The sequence below is a fragment of the Caretta caretta genome, chromosome 6 (assembly GCF_965140235.1).
Source record: "Caretta caretta isolate rCarCar2 chromosome 6, rCarCar1.hap1, whole genome shotgun sequence".
Classification (NCBI taxonomy): domain Eukaryota; kingdom Metazoa; phylum Chordata; order Testudines; family Cheloniidae; genus Caretta; species Caretta caretta.
Window position 1 is genome coordinate 89617272 of NC_134211.1, and position 20786 is coordinate 89638057.

Sequence of the window (20786 nt, forward strand, 5' to 3'; positions counted from 1 at the left end):
AAAAGGGAATTTGATAATGATCGATATAAATTAGAAGCTAGAAATTGTAGACAACTGATAAGGAAGCAAAAGAACACAAGGTGAAAACAATGGCTAGCACATGGACAATAAGGAGTCTTTAAAAGTATATTAGGAACAAAAGGAATCCTAACAATGGCATTGGTCCATTACTAGATGGAAATGGTAGAATTGTTAATAATAATACAGAAAAGGCAGAAATATTAAATAAATATTAAATAAAATTAAATAAATATTTCTGTTCTGTATTTGCAAAATAGCCAGATGATGTGTTCATATTCATATCATAGAAATGTAGGACTGGAAGGGACCTCAACAGGTCATCTAGTCCAGTCCTTTGCACGGAGACAGGACTAAATTATCTAGACCAGGGATCTCAAACTCAAATCACCATGAGGCCACATGAGGACTAGTACATTGGCCCAAGGGTCACATCACTGAAATCTTTTCATACAACGATACAAAAGTATAGTCAAAAATGAAAAAAATGAAGTATGCTATTAAAAGTCAATGTATTAACTTTTTAAAAACTGTAATGCGAAGAGGGCTTTTAATAAAATATAAACACCTGTAACTATTCCTTATGTGGTCAGTAACACTGATGATGATCTACACTAACAGTCTATCAACATAGCTGTAATGGCAGGAACTTTTTAAAGTAACTATTCATACAAAATACGTTGCCACTTTTAACAAACATTCTTTCCAACTACTCACAGCAAAGAATCATACATGCTGAACTTCATACCTCAGACTGCTCGTCTAGTTCATGAGGCCCCGCCTCTTCCCACCGCTTCCCCACCCCCATTCTAACCTCTTCCCCAAAGTCCCCGCCCCAACTCCGCCCCCTCCCTTCTCCTATTCCAACCCCTTTCCGAAATCCCCGCCCCAGCCCTGCCTCTTCTCTGCCTCCTCCCCTGAGCACACCACGTCCCCGCTCCTCCCCCCTCCCTCCTGGAAAGTCCTAAGCGCCGCCAAACAGCTGTTCGGTGGCGGGAAGCATTGGGAGGTAGGTGGAGGAGCGGGACGTGGCGTGCTCGGGGGAGTGGAGGGGAACTTGGCTGCCGGTGGAGTTGGCACCTATGGCGGGCCGCAGGAAATAACTCTGTGAGCCGCATGCAGCCTGCGGGCCACGTGATTGAGACCCCTGATTTAGACCAACTCTGACAGGTGTTTGTCTATCCTGTTTTTAAAAACCCCAGTGACAGAGATTCCAAAGCCTCCCTAGGTAATTTGTTCCAGTTCTTAACTGCGCATACAGTTAGGAAGTTTTTCCTAATGTCCAACCTACATCTCCCTTGCTGGAATTTAAACCCATTACTTCTTGTCCTAGCCTCAGTGATTAAGGAATTTATCACCTTCCTCTTTATAACAACCTTTTACGTACTTGAAGACTGTCATCACGTCTCCCCTCAGACTTCTCTTCTCCAGACTAAACAAACCCAATTTTTTCAATCTTTCCTCGTAGCCAGGGGTGAAAGTAAAATTGAGCTCTTACCGGTACAGGGCCAGCTCTGGCCCCCCCAGAAGGGGTGGAGCCTTGGGCAGAAGGGGCAGGGCTGGGGTCAGCATCCCCCAGCCAGTCCATCTGTGCTGCCTGGCCCATGCCGCCCGGGGCTCCAGCAGTGATTTAAAGGGTATACTTTTCGACATACTTACCTTTTAAATCGCGGCCCTGGGGCAGCGGCCCTGCTGGGTCATTGCTGCCCCTTTTGCGCCCCCCCATCAGCGGCCCTGCTGGTACAGACCCATACCGCCTTACTTTCACCCCTGCTTGTAGGTCATGTTTTCTAGACCTTTAATCATTTTTGTTGCTCTCCTCTGAACTTTCTCCAATTTATCCACATCTTTCCTGAAGTGTGGTGCCCAGAATTAAACACAGTACTCAAGTACTCAGTGCTGAGGAGAATGGAATTATTACTTCTCATGTCTTGCTTACAACACTCCTGCTAATACATCCCAGAATAAAGTTCGCTGTTTCTGCAACTATATGACATTGTTGACTCGTATTTAGTTTGTGATCTACTATAACTCTAGATGCTTTTCTGCAGTACTCCTTCCTAGGCAGTCATTTTCCATTTTGTATGTGTGCAATTGATTATTCCTTCCTAAGTGTAGTACTTTGAACTTGTCCTTATTGAATGTCATCATATTTATTTCAGACCATTTCCCCAGTTTGTCAAGATCATTTTGAATTCTAATGCTGTCCTCCAAAGTGCTTGGAATTCTTCCCAGCTTAGTATCATCCACAAACTTTATCATATCATGCAGTGATGACGACATACTTACCTTTTCAACAGTTGTTCAGGAGGATGTTAAACAGCATCTACGAAAGTTAGACATTTTAAAATCAGTAGGTCTTGATAACTTGCACCTGAGAGTTTTAACAGCTGGCTAAGGAGCTCTCTGGTCTGTTAATGTTGGTTTTCAATAAGTCTTTGTACACTGGGGAAGTTCTAGAGGACAGCAAGAAAGTCAATGTTGTGCCAGTATTTAAAAAGGGTAAATGGGATGACCCAGTTAGTTGTAGACCTGTCAGCCTACCATCGATCCCAGATAAAACAATCAAATGGCTGATACAGGACTTGATTGATAAAGAATTAAAGGAAGGTAATATCATTAATGCCAATCATCATGGGTTTATGGAAAATAGTTCTTATCAAAATAAACTGATATCTTTTTTGATGAGATTACAAGTTTGGTTGATAAAGGTAATAGTGTTGATGTAATTCTTAGTCTTCTGTAAAGCATTTGACTTAGTACTGCTTGAGAATTTGGTGTAGAAACAAGAACAATACAAAATTAACATGGCATACAATAAATGAATTGAAATCAGGCTAATTCAGATGTGAAATTAGGTACGGATTTTTAAAAGTGAGGGTAATTAACTATTCCGACATCTTACCAATAATTAGGGTTAGAGCTGAGTGAATAATGCATTTTTCAGTTTGAGAGCCGAACCAAAAAATCCCAAAACACATTTTAGTTCAATTTGAATGGAAACAATTTTTTAAAATTTTGCATAAAAAAGAAACATTCTAAAAATTTCATTTAAAAAATCAACTGAAATGTTTTTAGTCAACTTGAAATACATTTTTCTTTTGTTTTTCAATTTGTTTTGACCATTTTGGATGTCTCGCCCTTTTTTATGTGTAGGTGTGTTGTGGGTTTTTTTATTAGCTGTATTTGAAATCAAAGCATTGTTTCAAATCAAAAAGTCAAAACAAAAGAGTTTTTTGACTCTGGAATTTTTTTTCAACCAAAACCATTTGTCAAATTGGACCCAAATTCAAAGATTAGTTTTGGGCCCCTCAAAATGCATCTTTTGACAAAAGTCAGTTTGATAAAAAAAATGTTGCCCAGCTTTAGTTATGACAATTTCTCTATTAGTAGCAATCTTTAAATCAAGACTTAAGCTTTTCTAAATGCTGAAACAGGCATTAATTCAAGGAAGTTGCATGGCATGTATAATACAGGAGGTCAGACTAGATGATGACAGTGCTCCCTTTCTGACTTTATAGTCTATGAATCTATGATTCCTTACACGAACATAACTATTTTGCTTCTCAAATGAAAAGCATGGAAGCAGAAAATATCACTTTTTTCACAAGAGGCTTAGCTGCCAGGTTTGGAGCCACTCCTTTGGTGACATTTGTCACAGGAGCGAGTTCTCGTTAGGGGGCTGCAGTGCAGAGATGCCTCCCTGGAAGAAAATTGTAATTTTTCTCTCCTCCCTATCCCTCTTCTGATCTTCCTGCTGCGAAATACACTGCAGAAGCCAGTGCCAGCCACTATCTCCTCTTCCTCTACTACCCTAGCTCCTCAATCCTGCCAGCCAGGGATCAGAGGAAGGCAGCGGGAACCAGTGACAGAAGAAGCAGCTGGATGCCCATCCTCCCCATAATCTATGGAGGAATCCAGCTGCCCCAAGCATCCACCACTGGTACCCCACCACCCTTCCACCCCGCTGCCCCAGGCACATTCCAGAACCCACCCAACATCCCATCTCCAGAGAAAGGAGAGGAGGCCACTGAATGGGGAGTCTGAGGCAGCTGGGTTGCCTGGAGTGGGTGCTGTGTGGGTTGGCGCTGGATCCTCTGGAGGGTGGGACATGCCTGGGGCAGATGGGGAAGGCTGGGCCCAGCGTAAGGCCACTCGCTTTGTGTCTCCATTGCCATCTCTTCTGGTCCTGATCGCTCCTTTTAGGCTGCAATCCAACCAGTGAAGAAGCATGGAGGACACCTGGTTCAGCAAGCACCAGAGTGGTCCCTGATGGCTGGAGGAGCAACTGCTGGAAAGTCACAGCTCATCTGTGTCAGAATCCAGCTGTGAGGAAGTGTGGCAGGGCTACTAAGTGTGAGTTTCACCAGAAATACTTAGCACTTGGCAGCCCTGACTGCAGAATCCAAGTCAGTGGTTGATGTAGTACAAGTCAAGGATATGCTTAAGGAGATCAAAGCAGACAACGCGGTGGGTACATTATATTTCACTGTTGCATTTGAAGCCTCTGACCTTTCAAGCATGTGGCCCTCTGCCTTTCTGGATATATTGCTTTTGATGGAAATATTATTCTCATTGTTCTGTACCACTGCAATGGTAGAATGTGGGTTTTCCACGATTAATTTAATTAAAGCAAGTGCACGCATATATATGCAGTAAAGTATGATCTGGGAGAAGAAGCAGGTATGAATGTTTGATTGTAGTTAATTTCCAGACCCATCAGGCCTGAAGGAGGACCAGGAACAAAATATAGTAATAGGCCCAATCATAGGGAGTTTTCAACTGCAGCAGTAGCGGAGGACTAGACTAGTGCTGTTCTGTATAATCAGATCTGATTCTCAAACCAGATGGATATTACCATTAATGTTATTTTATGTATGAGAATTTTTACTTGTACTTGAAATAAAATATTACAGTTCTGACTAACTGTATCAGATGGGTGGGGCAATGACATTTTAATTTTTATTAAAGTGAAGATGAAACTAAACAAATAAGATAAAGTGAGAGTCAGACACACTAAAAAGAAAAGAATGGTACAGAGAAATCCTGGCACAATGACCAAAACTGAAAAAGTAGAATATATAATAATTCCTTTAAACAATCACACCAGCAACAATTGTTCATTGTCATTTAATTTAGAAAGAGACCACAGCCCCAAATAGGGGACAACCATGTTTTTATGAAGAAACAGTGAAGTTTTAGCTACATATGAACAACGAATCAGAATTTTTCCCCTCAGCCTGCCTATGTGTAATTTGTGAAGGGAGAGGTGAAGGGGAGAGAACAGTACGGTGCTTAAAGTAATTGAGATCCATTTGAGCGCCCTTTCTCTCTCACTACCTGAAATGACAATTGTTGACTGTTTGGCCATTATGAGGACACATGGAGGTTGTAGGATGATAACCCTCTGCACACAGGCCCATAGATATCCATGGAAACTGTTTGATGTGTGAGCATAAAGGGAGAAAGAACCGAGACAGTGCAACATGCAGACTTTATTACTTCTTCCACATATACTGGCCTCTCTCATCAAGCACTTCTTGAAAGTAAAGTTCTCTCAGTTCCTAGACATGGCCCTATACACAAGGATACTATAATGCTCTCTACTGGGAAGCTACTTATAACATCCCTTTAGTTACATATATTGAAGATAGCAAAATTAAACATGAATACCATATCTGCTTCCACGATTAACTTTCCGTTATACCCACAGAAAGTCTGTATCCTCATGTATATGACTTAACACCAACACTTTCTTTTTCAGTAGACCAACTCTTAATTTGCTTAGCTACTAAGGTATTTTCCTCTGGGTTTGTGATGGCTGTTCTTTCAAGCTTTCGTATTGCACAAAGTCTTGCGTATACCTTGCATGCGAATTGATGTTGGAGGAATTTCAAGTCTTGTGAGGCCAGGATACTGTCTTGCACTTGGTTCTTCTAGTAGTGTGGTGTCTTGAGAGTCTGGTCTGGATATTGGTCACTTGTCAGCCTGTGTTCTTTCTGTGCTCTGCTGATTAAGTCTCAGTGGAGTGCATATTTGATCAGGAGCTTCTGTTCTCTCTGTCTCATAACACAGGAAAAAGGGGACAGGCAATGAAATTAAATGGTGGGAAATTCAAAACCGATAAAAATAAATAATCTGTTAAACAATGTGTAGTTAAACTGGCATGCATTGTCTCAAGAACTTAACAAGATTCAAAAGGGACTGCATTTTTGTATGGATAGCAAGAATATTTAGAGTTATAATTAATGACAAAATTTGGGAATGAATATTAAACCTTGTGCTTCAGGGCTTAAGTGAATCTCTAACTCAGTGGTTCTCAAATTTTTTTTTCATGGACCACTTGAAAATTCCTGAGGGTCTCAGTGGACCACTTAATGATCTTTCCAAATGTTGTTTGTACTGTTAGCTAACTATTGTAAAGCGCTTTGGATAAAAGTGCTATATAAAAAAAACCTTAATAATAATTAACATTTTTTTGTTCTACAAATAAAAGCACACAACTCATATTTTAATATGAGTAGTCTTACCTTTGTAATGTGATGGATGTGCCCTCTCACCCCCGCCGTGGCAGCCCCCAAGCTGGGGCTGGGAAGGAGGGGGTTCTCTCCCTCTCTCTCACACCACAACAGCCCCCAAGCTGGGGCTGGGAAGGAGGGGGGTCTCTCCCCCGCCACAGCAGCCACAGAGCTGAGCCTGGGAAGGAGGGCTGTCTCTCCCCAGGAGCTGCAGCCCTGGAGCTGGGGAAAGTCTCCTTTTTCTCTGGCTGCCACAGCCCTGCACATCCCAAATTCCCCCCACCCCCTCTTCTTACCCCACTGCCCCCTCCCACCTACCCCCTATTGCCCCCAAGGCCACCACCTCACCTTACCTGTGCGTCTTCTCCAGGGTCCAGGCCAACCATCTAATTAGTGGAGCCATGCCTGTGTGGCTACACTAATTAGGTGGGTGGCCTTTCATTCTCTCGTGTGCGTCCACCCAGGCACGCACCTTAGAGGGAACTATCTGCGGATCACCTGGACGGAGCTCACGGACCACTGGTGGTCCACGGATCACAGTTTGAGAACCTCTGCTCTAACTATTAGACTTGAGGGTGAGACCTATGTGGGGGGTAGACTGCACATCTGCCTACAGCAGGGATTTCTTACTCCTCTGTCTGAAGCATCTGGTACTAGCCACTATCAGAGATGGGATATTGGACTGGGTGGAGCACAGGTGGGATCCAGAAGAGTAGTTCCTACAGTCAAATGTTCAAATGGTTACTAATCCAAAATATCTGAAGGTGACCAAAGAGCTTGCAGTTAAATGCACGTGTGGACAATTCTGGGTGGGAGTGGGACTCTTAAGGGTTGAGGAGACTGAGGCTTTGGGGCTTAGCAGGAATGGGCCCTTGGGAATCAGGGGAGGGGGTAAACAGACCCTTGAGAAATGGAGGAGAGGAACCCTTGGGAGCTTGGTAATGACAGGCCCTTGGGAGCAATGGGTCCAGCTTTGGGAGAGGGGACAAGGAGTTCCCCAGAAGAAAGGGCTTGTGTGTCACGGGGGTGGGATGGGTGCCGTGGATTCTATGTGGTGATGAGCAGTTAGGAAGGGTTCAGCAGGAGCGAGAGGGGCCCTGGGATCCCCCAACAGGAGATGGGGTTACAGGAAGAAGGGGGGGCATCAGAGCCACGGAGAATGCGGGGCGGGCGAGGGGGGGCAGTGGGGTAGCGAGGGAGGCTGGCGGCCCTGGAGAGCCGCTCCCGCGCGGGAGAGGTGTTTGAGCATCTGGAGGGCAGAGGCTTCGCCCCATTAGCCCCGTCTTCTCCCTGGGTCGCCGCGGCGGCCCCTTTAAGGGTGGGCGGGGTTTGGTTGTTAAGGACGCTGGAGGCGGGCCCGGCCCAGCTCCAGCGAGGCCCAGTTGCGGGATGGAGGCCGAGCTGGGGCTGGGCGAGGAGCCGCGCAGGGCGGGAGTCGGGGTAAGAGGGGCCGCCCCCGGGGGGCAGCCCGCAGGGACCGCTCAGCCCGCCCCCGGCTCAGTAGGGCGCTGGAGATCTCTCCCGCTTCCCCGGGGGGCAGGGCTGCTTCCGCGGCTGGGCCCAGGGCGGGCTGCGAGGGTGGGCCCCGCCGAGCCTCCTCCGTCCCCTCCCGCTGCCGGGGGCTCTGCCCCGCCGCCGGCGCTGCGCCCCTTACCCCGGGCCGCTGCTGTTCCCCCCACCCCCGCCCTCTGTGACCCCACCCGGGGCGCCGCTAGCCACGTGAGGAGACCCAGTCCCTGCCTTGACCTCCGGTCAAAGGCGACCCACGGCATCCAAAGGGCTTGGGGGAGGAGGGAGAGGAATGCACCCCGCCAGTATACAGCGTTCATCTGCATCTGATGGATCTTGTCCTTACAGAAATAAATCTAAGTGATGGCTCTCCCCAGCTGCCCCCAATGCTGTTGCCAATTGGCTGTTTTTTTTAAAATGCACCTTGCTGGTGAGGTGGGCCTGGAAGAGGGACTTGGAGGAGAGTTTACTGGCCTTGTAGATCAGTTCAGGGAGTGCGTGCCATGCAAAGGGGGCCACTTGGAAGACGGTTCAGAGGAGGCTGTGTGAGCAGTGAACAAATGCTTGGTCTTGGTGCTGGTATTGTGTTTGGCCTGTTTGTGAGTCGAACAGTGCCGTGCTAATGTTGCATTAGGGAAGTTATTTGGATTCTATTTTTCTCTCTCCGTCACCATGTTCATGCTTCCCTGAAGTTGCTACTGTCAGTAACCGAGCTCTCTACCTCTCCCCTCCTCCACCCCCCAGATGGCAAAGATGGGCCGACGAGCCCGTCAGGATTCCTTTCCAGAGGAGAATCGTCTCATCAGGAAGAATTCCTCTGCCACGTCCACTGGAGAGGTGGGTACCATAGACAGGATAACATGCCTGCAGCATAAGGTGCCACTTAAATCTGACATTGCCCATTACAGAGGATTCTGCATGTCTTGCAAGGTCCTGCTTCACCAGTTAAGGTCTACCCCTGGCTAAGTCTTGTTCTTATTGCTGGGGCCCACAGTGCCATTCTGTATTTCCCATTACTGTGCTGTTGAATGTCTGACTGAGTGCAGTCATAGCATCTACAACATGTGTAACCGTACTGGGACGGGGGAGGGCAGACATGGTCTATGATGATTTCCCATGGGAGAGATGTGCATGGTGTTATGGAACATGCTGGTATGGGGGAATCAGAGGATCTGCACAGGAGTGCCTCACAAAAAGCAGTGTGATGAATGTAGCTGCTTTCTTCGAGTGATCTTTTCCCGCATGGATTCTACTTTTGTTGCTCATGCACCCCATGCTTACAAGATCAGATTTTTGGCCATCAGTGTCTGTTGGGCCTGTGTCCTAGGTGCCATCATGTTCCATCCCAGGGCAAAAAAGGTCTGAGGGGGCTCAACCATCATTATTCAAACCTTCTTACCATCCAGGGCAGTGGGATGGAACCCCTGCAGTGTCTGCCCTTTCTCTGTGCACGGTGCTGGTGTTAGTTAAAACAAGAGGTAGTGACTTAATTAAATTAGTTTTTAGTTAGTAAAAACTGTATATAATTTTTTCCTTCAATTTGTTAGACCTGAGTCCCCTCCCCTACCCAGGGTACTAGCGTCATGGCAGAAGCTTAAAGTCATTAGGCTTTAAGACCCATCCTTCATGTGGCACTTGGATGCCTATTAATGATGGACATTTCCAGTACCTACTCTGCTGTTTGTATTAATTTTTGATGGACTGTATGGGCCCAAAGAGTTAAAAGTGTTAACATGATCCTGTCACTGTCCGGCATTAAACAGTTTTACACAAAGTTTGTTATACCAAGACCTCAGCCTGCTTAGAACCATGGCAAATACACCATTAAATATCTTTAAAGCTCTTTATTAAAGATACAGAAAAGAAGGAAAAACAGTTAAAGCCTTTGAAATGTAAAGTCTTAAATAAAGATTTTATTTTAACAACATCTCTTGTTCCCTTTCCATTTAGCTGGAGACAGTTTGTGGAAGGAAACCCCCTGCCAGCCCCTTTGATGGTCTTTTAGATGGTATTAAAGATAGCAATAACTATTCTTTTTTGGGGAAAAAGAGAACTTAGTTGAGATGGGCTGGAGCTGTTGTTATTGCTCTTGGTGTTAAAGTCCAGTCCCGTTTCCTAGAAGACAAACCCACTCAATAGGGGAGAGAAAAGAACAACAATGATAGAAAATGCAACTTCTGTCTGTGGTATTGACTTTCACCTGCAACCTCACAGCCGGAAAAACACAGGCACAGCATGCAATCTTATTGGCCACTCTGAGACCCTGGCAAACTTGTACCAGCTTTAGGCTGCTTAGGGCATTGAATTTAGCTGCCTCTTTTTGGTCACATGCTCACAGCAGTGATGCAGAATATTCAGTCTTGGCTGGCTAAAGCCAGGCTCCTCTTGAGATAGAAGGCAAAAAGAGAAGGATAGGAAAGAGAAGAAATAAGATGGGGAGGAAAAAGGACACATGTGGGAAGGTGACTGTCTCACATCCCAGGTGGTGGTTGGGATTGTCATCTGGGTCCCTTTCTCTGGCTAGATCTGGTCAGGACATTTTTCAGGATCAGGACGATGAAGGTCCAGTGGGTCACAGTGAATCCTGGGGTCCCAGGAGACAATGCAAGTGGCAGCCATGATGGTGAAGTTCATTTCTTCTGGTCCACCCATCCCTCACCCAGCCAGTGTTCTCAGACAGCTTCTGATTTTCCCCACAAAGTCTTCTGTTTTAAGGACCCTGAAAGGGGAGCGATGGGTGAATAGCCCATCCTTTCATTATTTTGTTCACCAATTAGGCTTAATTTCTGACATGCTAATTTGGGTCCACTGATTTCCAGTACAACACTTTTCTTGTTTACCAGGTGAGATCTTAACACTGTCCTTGAATTATATTAGTAGGCCTTTTTATTTGGATTAATTTAGTCTGTCTTGTCTCACTTTTGCACTTTTTTCCCCATTCACATTTGTTACGTTGTTATGACATTTTATGAACTTTCACTCTTTGAGCTCACAATGAGGGTAGATTTGTAGGCCCAGTTATTACGGTACTGCCCTGGAGAAGAGTCCATCCAAGAGAGATGTTCCATTTGTCACTCTTACTCCAGGTGCACTCTGTGGGAGGGAAGCCAACCTGAAGCTGTTCCTCCTTGAGAATTTGATGGAAGCCTCCTCACATACTGAGGAGAAGGCTTCAGCCAGGCCTCGGCCGTCTGCTGGTGCCTCTCTTAGTGCCTCTCTCTCTTAGTACCCTGGTGGGCTGAGATTCCACCACAAGCTCCTGGGTAACATCTGCTCAGAGCCTCATTTGTCCACTTCTACGTCTGTGTTAACGACTTCTGATCGGCAGAAAGGAGCACTGCTCCAGAGATGAGCCAAGGTACAGGTCACCATCTGTCAAGGTTCCTTCCCCACTCTGAACTCTAAGGTACAGATATGGGGACCTGCATGAAAGACCCCCTGAACTTATTCTTACCAGCTTAGGTTAAAACTTCCCCAAGGTACGAATCTTTGCCATGTCCTTGAACCGTATGCTGCCACCACCACGCATTTTAAACAAAGAACAGGGAAAGAGCCCACTTGGAGACGTCTTCCCCCTCCCGCCCAAAATATCCCCCCAAGCCCTACACCCCTTTTCCTGGGGAAGGCTTGATAAGAATCCTCACCAATTTGTACAGGTGAACACAGACCCAAACCCTTGGATCTTAAGAACAATGAAAAATCAATCAGATTATTAAAACAAGAATTTTAATTAGAGAAAAGGTAAAAGAATCACCTCTGTAAAATCAGGATGGTAAATACCTTACAGGGTAATCAGATTCAAAACATAAAGAACTCTCTAGGAAAGCCTTAAGTTACAAAAAGATACAAAAATAGGAATATACATTCCCTCCAGCACAGCTTATTTTACCAGCCATTAAACAAAAGGAAATCTAACGCATTTCTAGCTAGATTACGTACTATCTTAACAGGAGTTGTAAGGCTGCATTCCTGATCTGTTCCCGGCAAAAGCATCACACAGACAGACAAACCCTTTGTTCCCCCCCTTCCAGATTTGACCCTCATTGGTCATTTGGCGTCAGGTGCCAGTGAGGTTATCTTAGTTTCTTAACCCTTTACAGGTGAAAGGGTTTTGGCTCTGGCCAGGAGGGATTTTATAGCGCTATATACAGAAAGGTGGTTACCCTTCCCTTTATATTTATGACAGGTTTCAGAGGAACAGCCGTGTTAGTCTGTATTCGCAAAAAGAAAAGGAGTACTTGTGGCACCTTAGAGATTAACCAATTTATTTGAGCATGAGATTTCGTGAGCTACAGCTCACTTCATCAGATGTTTACCGTGGAAACTGCAGCAGACTTTATATACACACAGAGAATATGAAACAATACCTCCTCCCACCCCACTGTCCTGCTGGTAATAGCTTATCTAAAGTGATCAACAGGTGGGCCATTTCCGGCACAAATCCAGGTTTTCTCACCCTCCACCCCCCCACACAAATTCACTCTCCTGCTGGTGCTAGCCCATCCAAAGTGACAACTCTTTACATAATCAAGTCGGGCTATTTCCTGCATAGATCCAGGTTTTCTCACATCCCCCCCACCCCCATACACACACAAACTCACTCTCCTGCTGGTAATAGCTCATCTAAACTGACCACTCTCCAAGTTTAAATCCAAGTTAGTGAGTTTGTGTGTGTATGGGGGTGGGGGGGATGTGAGAAAACCTGGATCTATGCAGGAAATAGCCCGACTTGATTATGTAAAGAGTTGTCACTTTGGATGGGCTAGCACCAGCAGGAGAGTGAATTTGTGTGGGGGGGTGGAGGGTGAGAAAACCTGGATTTGTCCTGGAAATGGCCCACCTGTTGATCACTTTAGATAAGCTATTACCAGCAGGACAGTGGGGTGGGAGGAGGTATTGTTTCATATTCTCTGTGTGTATATAAAGTCTGCTGCAGTTTCCACGGTAAACATCTGATGAAGTGAGCTGTAGCTCACGAAAGCTCATGCTCAAATAAATTGGTTAGTCTCTAAGGTGCCACAAGTACTCCTTTTCTTTATATTTATGATACCATACCTGGCACCTGAGTCACTAGACTCTTGTCTTGGGCTCATTTGTTTAAGAGCCATAATTTTAGAAAGGCTCCTTCTGGTGTCCTGGTGCTGACCTCCAAGACAGCAGGTGCAGTGCTCACTAAATTGGCAGACTGCGCTGCCCTTGGTACCCACCCTGGCACTGAATGACTGAGTACCTGTAGCGTCTGCACTCAGAGCTTCAGGATCGTGCGCCTCAGTACTGACTAGCTCTGTGGCACCTGCTACTTTGGCAAAGACTAAGTGACTGATTGCTGGGCCTGGCACTAGGTCACTTATCCTTGAGAAATTGAAAGTGGTGATATCCAAAGCATCTCCTTTGGAGTCACCAGTATGCTAGGTTTAAGAGGTATGCCTTGTATCGACCTCTCCTATGCTGAGACAGGGCATGTGATATAATGGCCCCTCCCTTGGAGCAGCCAGAAGTGGAATCCATGTGGACAATCACGTGAAAAAGAAAGGTTACTAACTTTGCAGGAACTGTGGTTCTTAGATGTGATGTTCACATTTAGTCTATGATCTGCTCCCTCTTCCCATTACTATAGAGTCCTATGCCACTTGGGTTCTATACTGGCAAAGAAACTGAGGGATGGTTGGGCCTCCTGAGCCTTTTATGCCCTCAGGAGTGTATGTGTCGGGGGGGTGGGTGCATGAGCGCACCTAGGACACAGATATGACCCCAGTGGACACTGCTAGCTGAAATAATCCAATCTCCTGTGCAGGGGGTGCATGTGTGTAATCCACACATCTCCTGGGTGTGATGTTCTGTCCCCTCTAGTAAAAAGAAAAGGAGTACTAGTGGCACCTTAAAGACTAACCAATTTATTTGAGCATAAGCTTTCGTGAGCTACAGCTCACTTCATCGGATGACCACTTAGAGATTAATGAGTCTGCTACAGCCTTAGCTAAGGGCTGTGTGGCTTTTAGCTCATGCAATAGAGACTCATGCATTTAGCTCCAAAAATCCCAGGTTCGATCCCGCCCACTGATGACCAGAGTCTGTCAGTGTTACATTTGCACCAAGAATGAAATCTGTGTGGGTAATGTAACTGTGGTTCTGCATGATACTGTAGGGGTTCTAGTCATGCTCAGGAGGCAGTGGCTCCAGGATGCATAGCTGCAGCCTCCTGCATATATAACTCAATTGTGTGACTTGGGGCCCTTTCTGAGCTATGGTGCTCTTGCAGATGTGTTTATTCTGTAGAACCCCCTTTTCACCACTACCCTGCACCTATGTGTGGTTTGGGACTTTTCATTCTTTAGAGAGAAATGACTTTATCTACTCTCTGTTGGCCTTGTTTGTTTGTAACTTGGATTGCTCCTTAGGCAGTTCCTGGACAGGCATCTGGTTTGTGGCAGCTTCCTGCTTCCTTTGCAGTTGAATGTGCATGGCCAAACTCTCTCCTGTCTTGGTCTATTTCACTGACACCCACACAAAGCAGATGTAAAATGCCACCACGGTGAGTGGGGAGAGTTGACACTCACTCTCTCCAGGTGTGAAAGATTACAGAAGGTGTGTGGCAGGCGCACAGTGTCCTTTAGGTGTTGCTTCTATTCGTTCCAAGTTGAAATCCAGAGACTTGTGTTGGGGGGCCTTTTATGGGTATTCTTTTTTATAATTTCTTTCTCTCTCTTTTTTTTTTTTTCCCATGCTGATCACATTCTAGGATGAAGACACTGAGGAAAAGGTAGACCTTGTGGGACTAGAGGCTTCTGGGTAGATGCTGGCTTCTCCTAGGGGAACTGGCAGGGCTAACCTGTCAATGCAAGTGAAGATTGCTTTAAAAGGGACTTTCTCACAGGAGAATAAAAGATGGTAGTCTCATGCCTCAGGCTCAATGATTCGCCTGCTTTCCCTTGGCTCTTACTGCTATCCTTTTTTTCATAGGGATTTCCCTCCTTCGTAGCTGCTGCATCCTGCACTAAGGTTACAGTCATGCATGTTGCCACAGAAATGGTGGGGACATCAGATTCCATGTTGAAGCCAATGGGAGTAGAGGAGCTGGGAAGGTGCTATGCCCTCAATGAAAAACATATCAGCAATTAATGACAGGTTTCAGAGTAACAGCAGTGTTAGTCTGTATTCGCAAAAAGAAAAGGAGTACTTGTGGCACCTTAGTCTCTAAGGTGTCATAAGTACTCCTTTTCTTTATATCAGCAATTAGTGACCAGGGTGTCAGATCGGAGACTGGGTTTTGATTTAATCTATGGTATGCGTGGCAGGATGCCCTAGTGTGAAAGCTCCCCTTTAGGAGTCACTGAGTCCTGCTGGAGGAGGCCAGTCAATAGACAAACTGGGTTTTAGCTAGGATGTGTGCCTGTACCCTTTTTGTGATATTCTTCTGCCCCGGGAACTTGGTTGCACCCCTTGCGTTCTCACTGCACTGGCTCCTTGGGAAATGTTATCGCCTGGAGGGAATCGGGCGAGTTTGGGTTTCGTGCTGAGCTCCTGAGTTACATGAAGGAAGCTGCATTTTCAGTAGTGCTCTCCTGTATGGATTTACCATAACTAAAAGGCATTCCTGTAAATTTCAGAGCATTCATTTAGAAAAGGGAGTCCTGACTGCTGTTCAGGATGTACTAGAAACTCATCAAATGGGCAATTGTTTCCTGGGGGGAAGCTTGGAAATGCTTCTGAATTTTCTGAAAAGCTTCAGAGTTACGAGTCTTGTGTAGTTTCTGCCTATGTCAGGAGTCACTATTGCCCAGTCCTCCTGGCTAAAGCTGCTTATTGTGTATATTAGATATGCAAATGCTTTTTTTAGCTGAAGAAAGGTAGAGAGGAGAAAACACCATCCCAATACCCTAGTGGTAGCGTGGCATGTCCTAGCTGGTCTCTCGCTCCCCTCGCCAGAAGGAGCTGGGCATTCTGCAGGGGCTGAGCCCTGGAGGGAAGTTGGAGTGGCCCTCCTTTCTTCTCCCTCACCGCCAGCAGTACTGCTGAGCTCCAAAGCTTGGAAGGAGTGCTTCCTGCCTCAGTCCAGAGATGAGGGGGAAATGGGTTGCATCCTCTCCAAACAGAAATGTCTTTTCAGAGCAGATGCTGCCTTCCTCCCAAGGCATCTCTGAGCTATCTGGTTAAATACCAGCTGATAAACACGGTATCTTATTGGTCTGCTGTCATGTGAATTTCTTCCTAAGGCCAGTGCCTCTGGGCCTGATCCTACAAGGTGCTGATTGCACTGAAGTCTGTGGGAGTTGAGGGTGTTTAGTAGCTTGGTGTCAAGCCCTCTGAATGTGATGGGAACTACTGTGCATGAGGCAGCTCAACAGTGAAATGACTGTGTCTGCCACTTAACAGTCAGAACACCACCGGTTACCAGGTCCTCACTTGTCAATTGTCTGCTGAATCAAAGCTATGGGGGATCAGCTCTTTCTTTGGGTTTTCTATTCCAATCCTAGGAAGCCTGTATGAGGTCCCATTCTGGAGGGGTTATGCGTGAAGGCTAAAGTCCAGGAAGGAAACTCTGCCTCTCACCTCATTACTTCTGGCCACAGGATGTTACTCTCAGTTGGCCTGATGCCAGTCATGGAGAGAAACAGCACTGCAATTCACAATTTTCTTTTCATAGTATCATAACAGTTAATGGTAAGAAAGATCCACCTAGTTCACCCATTCTCCTGCTAGGTCAGGGCAGGATTGTTCCCTATATTAGAAGCCCCAGGGTTGTGTCCCAAGTCGTTTTCACTGTCTCAAGTGATGGGACTTCCCTTGGGGGATGATTCCACAGGCTTTCTTCTTGCTGCTGGGAAGAGAATCGGCCTAAATCTTCATCCTCTTAATTCTTTCTGGTTAGATCTAATTACATCCCCCTGTATCACCCTAGATCAGCAGTTCCCAAGCCAGGTCCTACTGAGCACTTGCTGGGAATCTGGAGAGCTGCCTGGTCACATGGTACTAGCTCCTTCTGGCTGCTACATTTCATTAAAATAAACTAACATTATTTTCCTGAGGGGACTTTTCCATGTGAGCAGTTGTTGCTACAGAGATGATGTGTGATGGGAGGGAGAGGAGGTGTCAAGGAGGCGATTGCTCTAGTGAGAAGTGATCATTGCTATGAAATACTTTAGGACCACCTGGCCTAAATCCTGGCCTTCCCTCCCTAGGGTTTACACCCTTCTGATACCTGGTCATTTTTTATATTGAGGTTACATTTATAAATAATTTTATAACAGGAAAATAAATGGTTAATTGCTGTAGGGTCTGATGGATCAGTAAGTGGCTTATAATCATCTGTAATGCCAACTACTTGTGTCTATAAAATGTTTATAATCTCTATTTATCATTTATTAACCCTTTATAAGACTATTATAAATGAAACCTAACTATCAAGTGTGACCACAGACTTTTGCAGCTACAATACGTCCCTCCCTTAGTCATTGCTCAGCCAAGCTGAAATACTTAGCTTTGTTAATCATCAGTTTGAAGCTGGCCCCTCCATCGCCCTGATGACTCATATAGCCCTTCTCTGAACTCCCTTTGGGCTGCACTGAGTGTTTATAATCTGGGCTCTTCCTGTATTAGCTATGTTCCCCACTGGGGGCTGAAGATTATTGAACCAGCAGCATTTGGGCTCTTTCTGTGAATGTGCCTGTTCAAGTCCTGCCCTCCATCCGTCTGCCTGCTCCAGGATGTGTTCTGCATCCCCTGGCTCAGATTTGAATGCCTGCCAGGTTCAACCAGTCATTGGGCTGCGCTTTCCAAGGCTGCCTAGGACACATAGCAAAGAGATGTGAGGTTGGTCAATGGAATAATAAAGGGTCTATCCCAGTATCTTGGCTTTGTGGTGAGGAAGAGAACATAGTTAATCTGGAGGGGCAAAGTGTGTTGGTTCCCACTCCTTTTCTTAGTCCTCCAAGACTCCTTGGTTCTGTTCCTGCTCTGCCACAGATTTGGTGTGTGACCTTGGACAAGTCCCTTCTCCAATCTGTGCCTTAATCCCCTTTTGTTAAGTGGGGATAATGTTGAGTGGAGATTGACTAATATTAGTCAAGCAGCTGGAAAAGTGCTGCTTATTATTTAAATTAAACTGGTCATTATCAGGAATGCAGTCATGATTAATAATGTGAGCTATTGTTGGAAACAGATGAGGAGAATATAAAGCAAAGTACTTTACATGTATAACTTAGTACGGGCCTGATCGTGCAGGTGAGAAGCCCCATTAAAATCAGTAGCATTACTAGTGTGACTAAGGCTTGCTCACCTGGGTGAGACTTTGCAGGATCAGAGAAAGCAGAAAGTGAAAGAGTGTTGTTTTCTTGCTCAGTTCTTGTTCAAGCACCTCGCTCTGTATTTGGGTTCCCAGCCCTGTTTACATGGTAAACTCTAATGTGATTCCATTAGCCACCTCCAAACTTTCTCAGAACCTAAATATTGACCCTGTGGCATTCCAGTCTGAGAGTTACAGAAGGCCGAATAAGATGCTTTTGAGCCCATTGTTGCATATGGCCAGCAGTGGGTTTATCCCAATGGGGGATTATTTATTTATTTTGAGGAAGCACCAGCTCTGTGCTAGGTGCTTTCCCAATACCCTCTGCTCTGACTGTGGAGGAGCCCTCAGCTAAGGCTAACCCCTCTTGGTATGGGACATGCTACCAAAGCTTTGCATGGTTTGGTGTGGGAGTTGATAGCTCTCACAGTGAGAGGCATCTCAACAGAGCCCGAGAGAAATAAGTGCCAGCTCTAAGGCTGTGTTTCTTGGCGGTGTTTTCAGTTGTGAATTCCCTCCCAGATTTGCTTGGCAAACATGTTTGTCCTGGACTGGGCTGAACTTACCTGCCATGTCCAGAAGATTCTGCTGGCTATCTGGATTCTGTTATCCTCTGCTATTAGGAGACGCATCATCCACCAGAGGGGAGCCAGTGTTTCGGAAGTCATGGGCTGTTACACCTGTATATTTTTGAAGTGGACTTGCTTCTCTTTCCATGTGGTTCTCTGTTGCCTGCAGACATACTGGACTCCCAGCCATGCCTGGGCCTGCTCAGCTGGAAGTTGGCCAGATTCTTCGGGAGGAATCTGAAAAATGCAACTAACTCATGTTCCCTAATTAGGCCAACTTCTCCAGTGTGAGCCCCAGCATCATATGACCTGGTGCTCCCCAAGGCCCTGTACTGCCTCTCTCCCACTCCCCCCGGAACCCCAAGTGGCCAGCCAGCAGGGCAGTTATTTTCAGCCCGCTGAGGTTCTCTATTGGCCTTTCAATGACATCTTCCTTCGTTCTCACCAAAATAGCTCTTCTAATCAGCCATGTTCCCCAGCCTTTTTTGTAGCATCCTCCCTGTTCAACTGGCCTAGCTGTTGAGTTGCTCAGCAGCTCCCTGGGTGGGGAGAAGGGACAGACACTGAGCATCCCATGGGAAATAGTTTTATTAAAAGATTTTTTTCCACACGTTTATTTCATGCTTTGAATGCTTCCATCCTAAGCCCACTAAAAGAGCTGATGGAGGGGTATAGCTGGATGTGAACATTTGCTACCAGTACATAGCCCTAGGGAGGAGCAAGCTGATAAAGGGACCTTTCTGTATATAGCCAGGATGGGTGGGAGGGGCATTGCTGTGTAGCCTTGGGGTGAGGAGGGACGTTGTTCTGTAACCCCAGGGTTGGAAAAGATAAGCCCTTGAGGGGAGTGCATTGATGTATAGATGTGGGGGGAGAGGGAAGGATATAAGCCATAGGAGGGCAGGGCAGGGTGCCATATGCTTCAATATGTGTACTTTATTGAAAGGACAGAAACATGGTCCTGATTTATGTAGCTGGATATGACACTGTTTTATGGCATGAAATCCTGACAACTGTTGTACAGCATGGGCTGCTGTGGTTTATCCCCTTTGTGAGGTTGTATAGAACTTTTGGGGCCCTAAATTAGTTCCTTGCCATCTTGATGCACCTCTGACCCAGTTTTCCTAGTAAAGGGAAGTAAGCAGCTACGAGGACAAAAGGGTCCTGGGGAAGGGAAGACCCAGTCCTCCAGGGATTTAGGATACCCCGGGAACTCCTGGGAGACTGATTTGCTAAAGGCAGCTTTACTTCTTTCTAACAAAGGCCTTCTAAAGAGAGGGAGGCCCCTAGGGGGTCTGGTAATGGGGACCACTCTCCATTATCCTAGGAAGCTAGGGGAGTTGGTTTGGGCAGACCAAGGAATCAGGCCTTCCCCATGTCTTATTCTGCGTGGTGGCTGTACAGACTGGTTTATTTGTGTGGCTGCCCAGAGGCACTGGGGCTCTTTGAGTCAGAATTCTTTTGTTTGGTGATAATTAAAACTAATTCATGAGCCCTCTCCAAGGAGGCAGCTTTTCTTAGCTGTAGAGGAGCCTCGGGTAACTTATTGTGGAGACTGAAACTGAAGCCTGGTCCTTCTTTCTCTCCACTCTGTGGTGGTTGTTAAATGAAAACAAGGCATCTACATACAATCCCCCCTGCCACCAGACCTCCACCCCCAAAGCTATTGCCTGTGGCAGGGAGTTGGGCCTTGTGCTTCTATCGGATGTTGGTTAGGAGGTATGAGATACATGGGATGGACCATCATGGCCTCTCAGGTTGGGATTGAGGTCCATGTGCCCTCTGACACACACTGTCGATGTTGTTTGAGTTCATATTTCCTGCTGATGGCTCCCAAGAGGTGTTGTGATGATGAAGGAAAATGAATCCACATTTCACAATCTCTTCTGA

At 46.0% G+C, this 20786-nt stretch overlaps 1 protein-coding gene across 2 annotated transcripts in view; it reads left to right on the top strand.

The window, feature by feature from the left end:
* The first annotated feature begins 7856 nt into the window (after positions 1-7856).
* The window catches only part of IFT43 (intraflagellar transport 43), a 59579-nt gene continuing 46649 nt past the window's right edge, over positions 7857-20786 (top strand). Inside the window, exons 1-3 of one of the 2 annotated variants that reach the window (XM_048855587.2) lie at positions 7857-7976; positions 8790-8882; positions 14785-14805. In XM_048855587.2, the coding sequence (XP_048711544.1) occupies positions 7926-7976; positions 8790-8882; positions 14785-14805 (165 nt within the window). In that variant the 5' untranslated portion in view covers positions 7857-7925. The remainder of the gene's footprint in view (positions 7977-8789; positions 8883-14784; positions 14806-20786) is intronic. The other variant, XM_048855588.2, reaches the window with a different exon arrangement.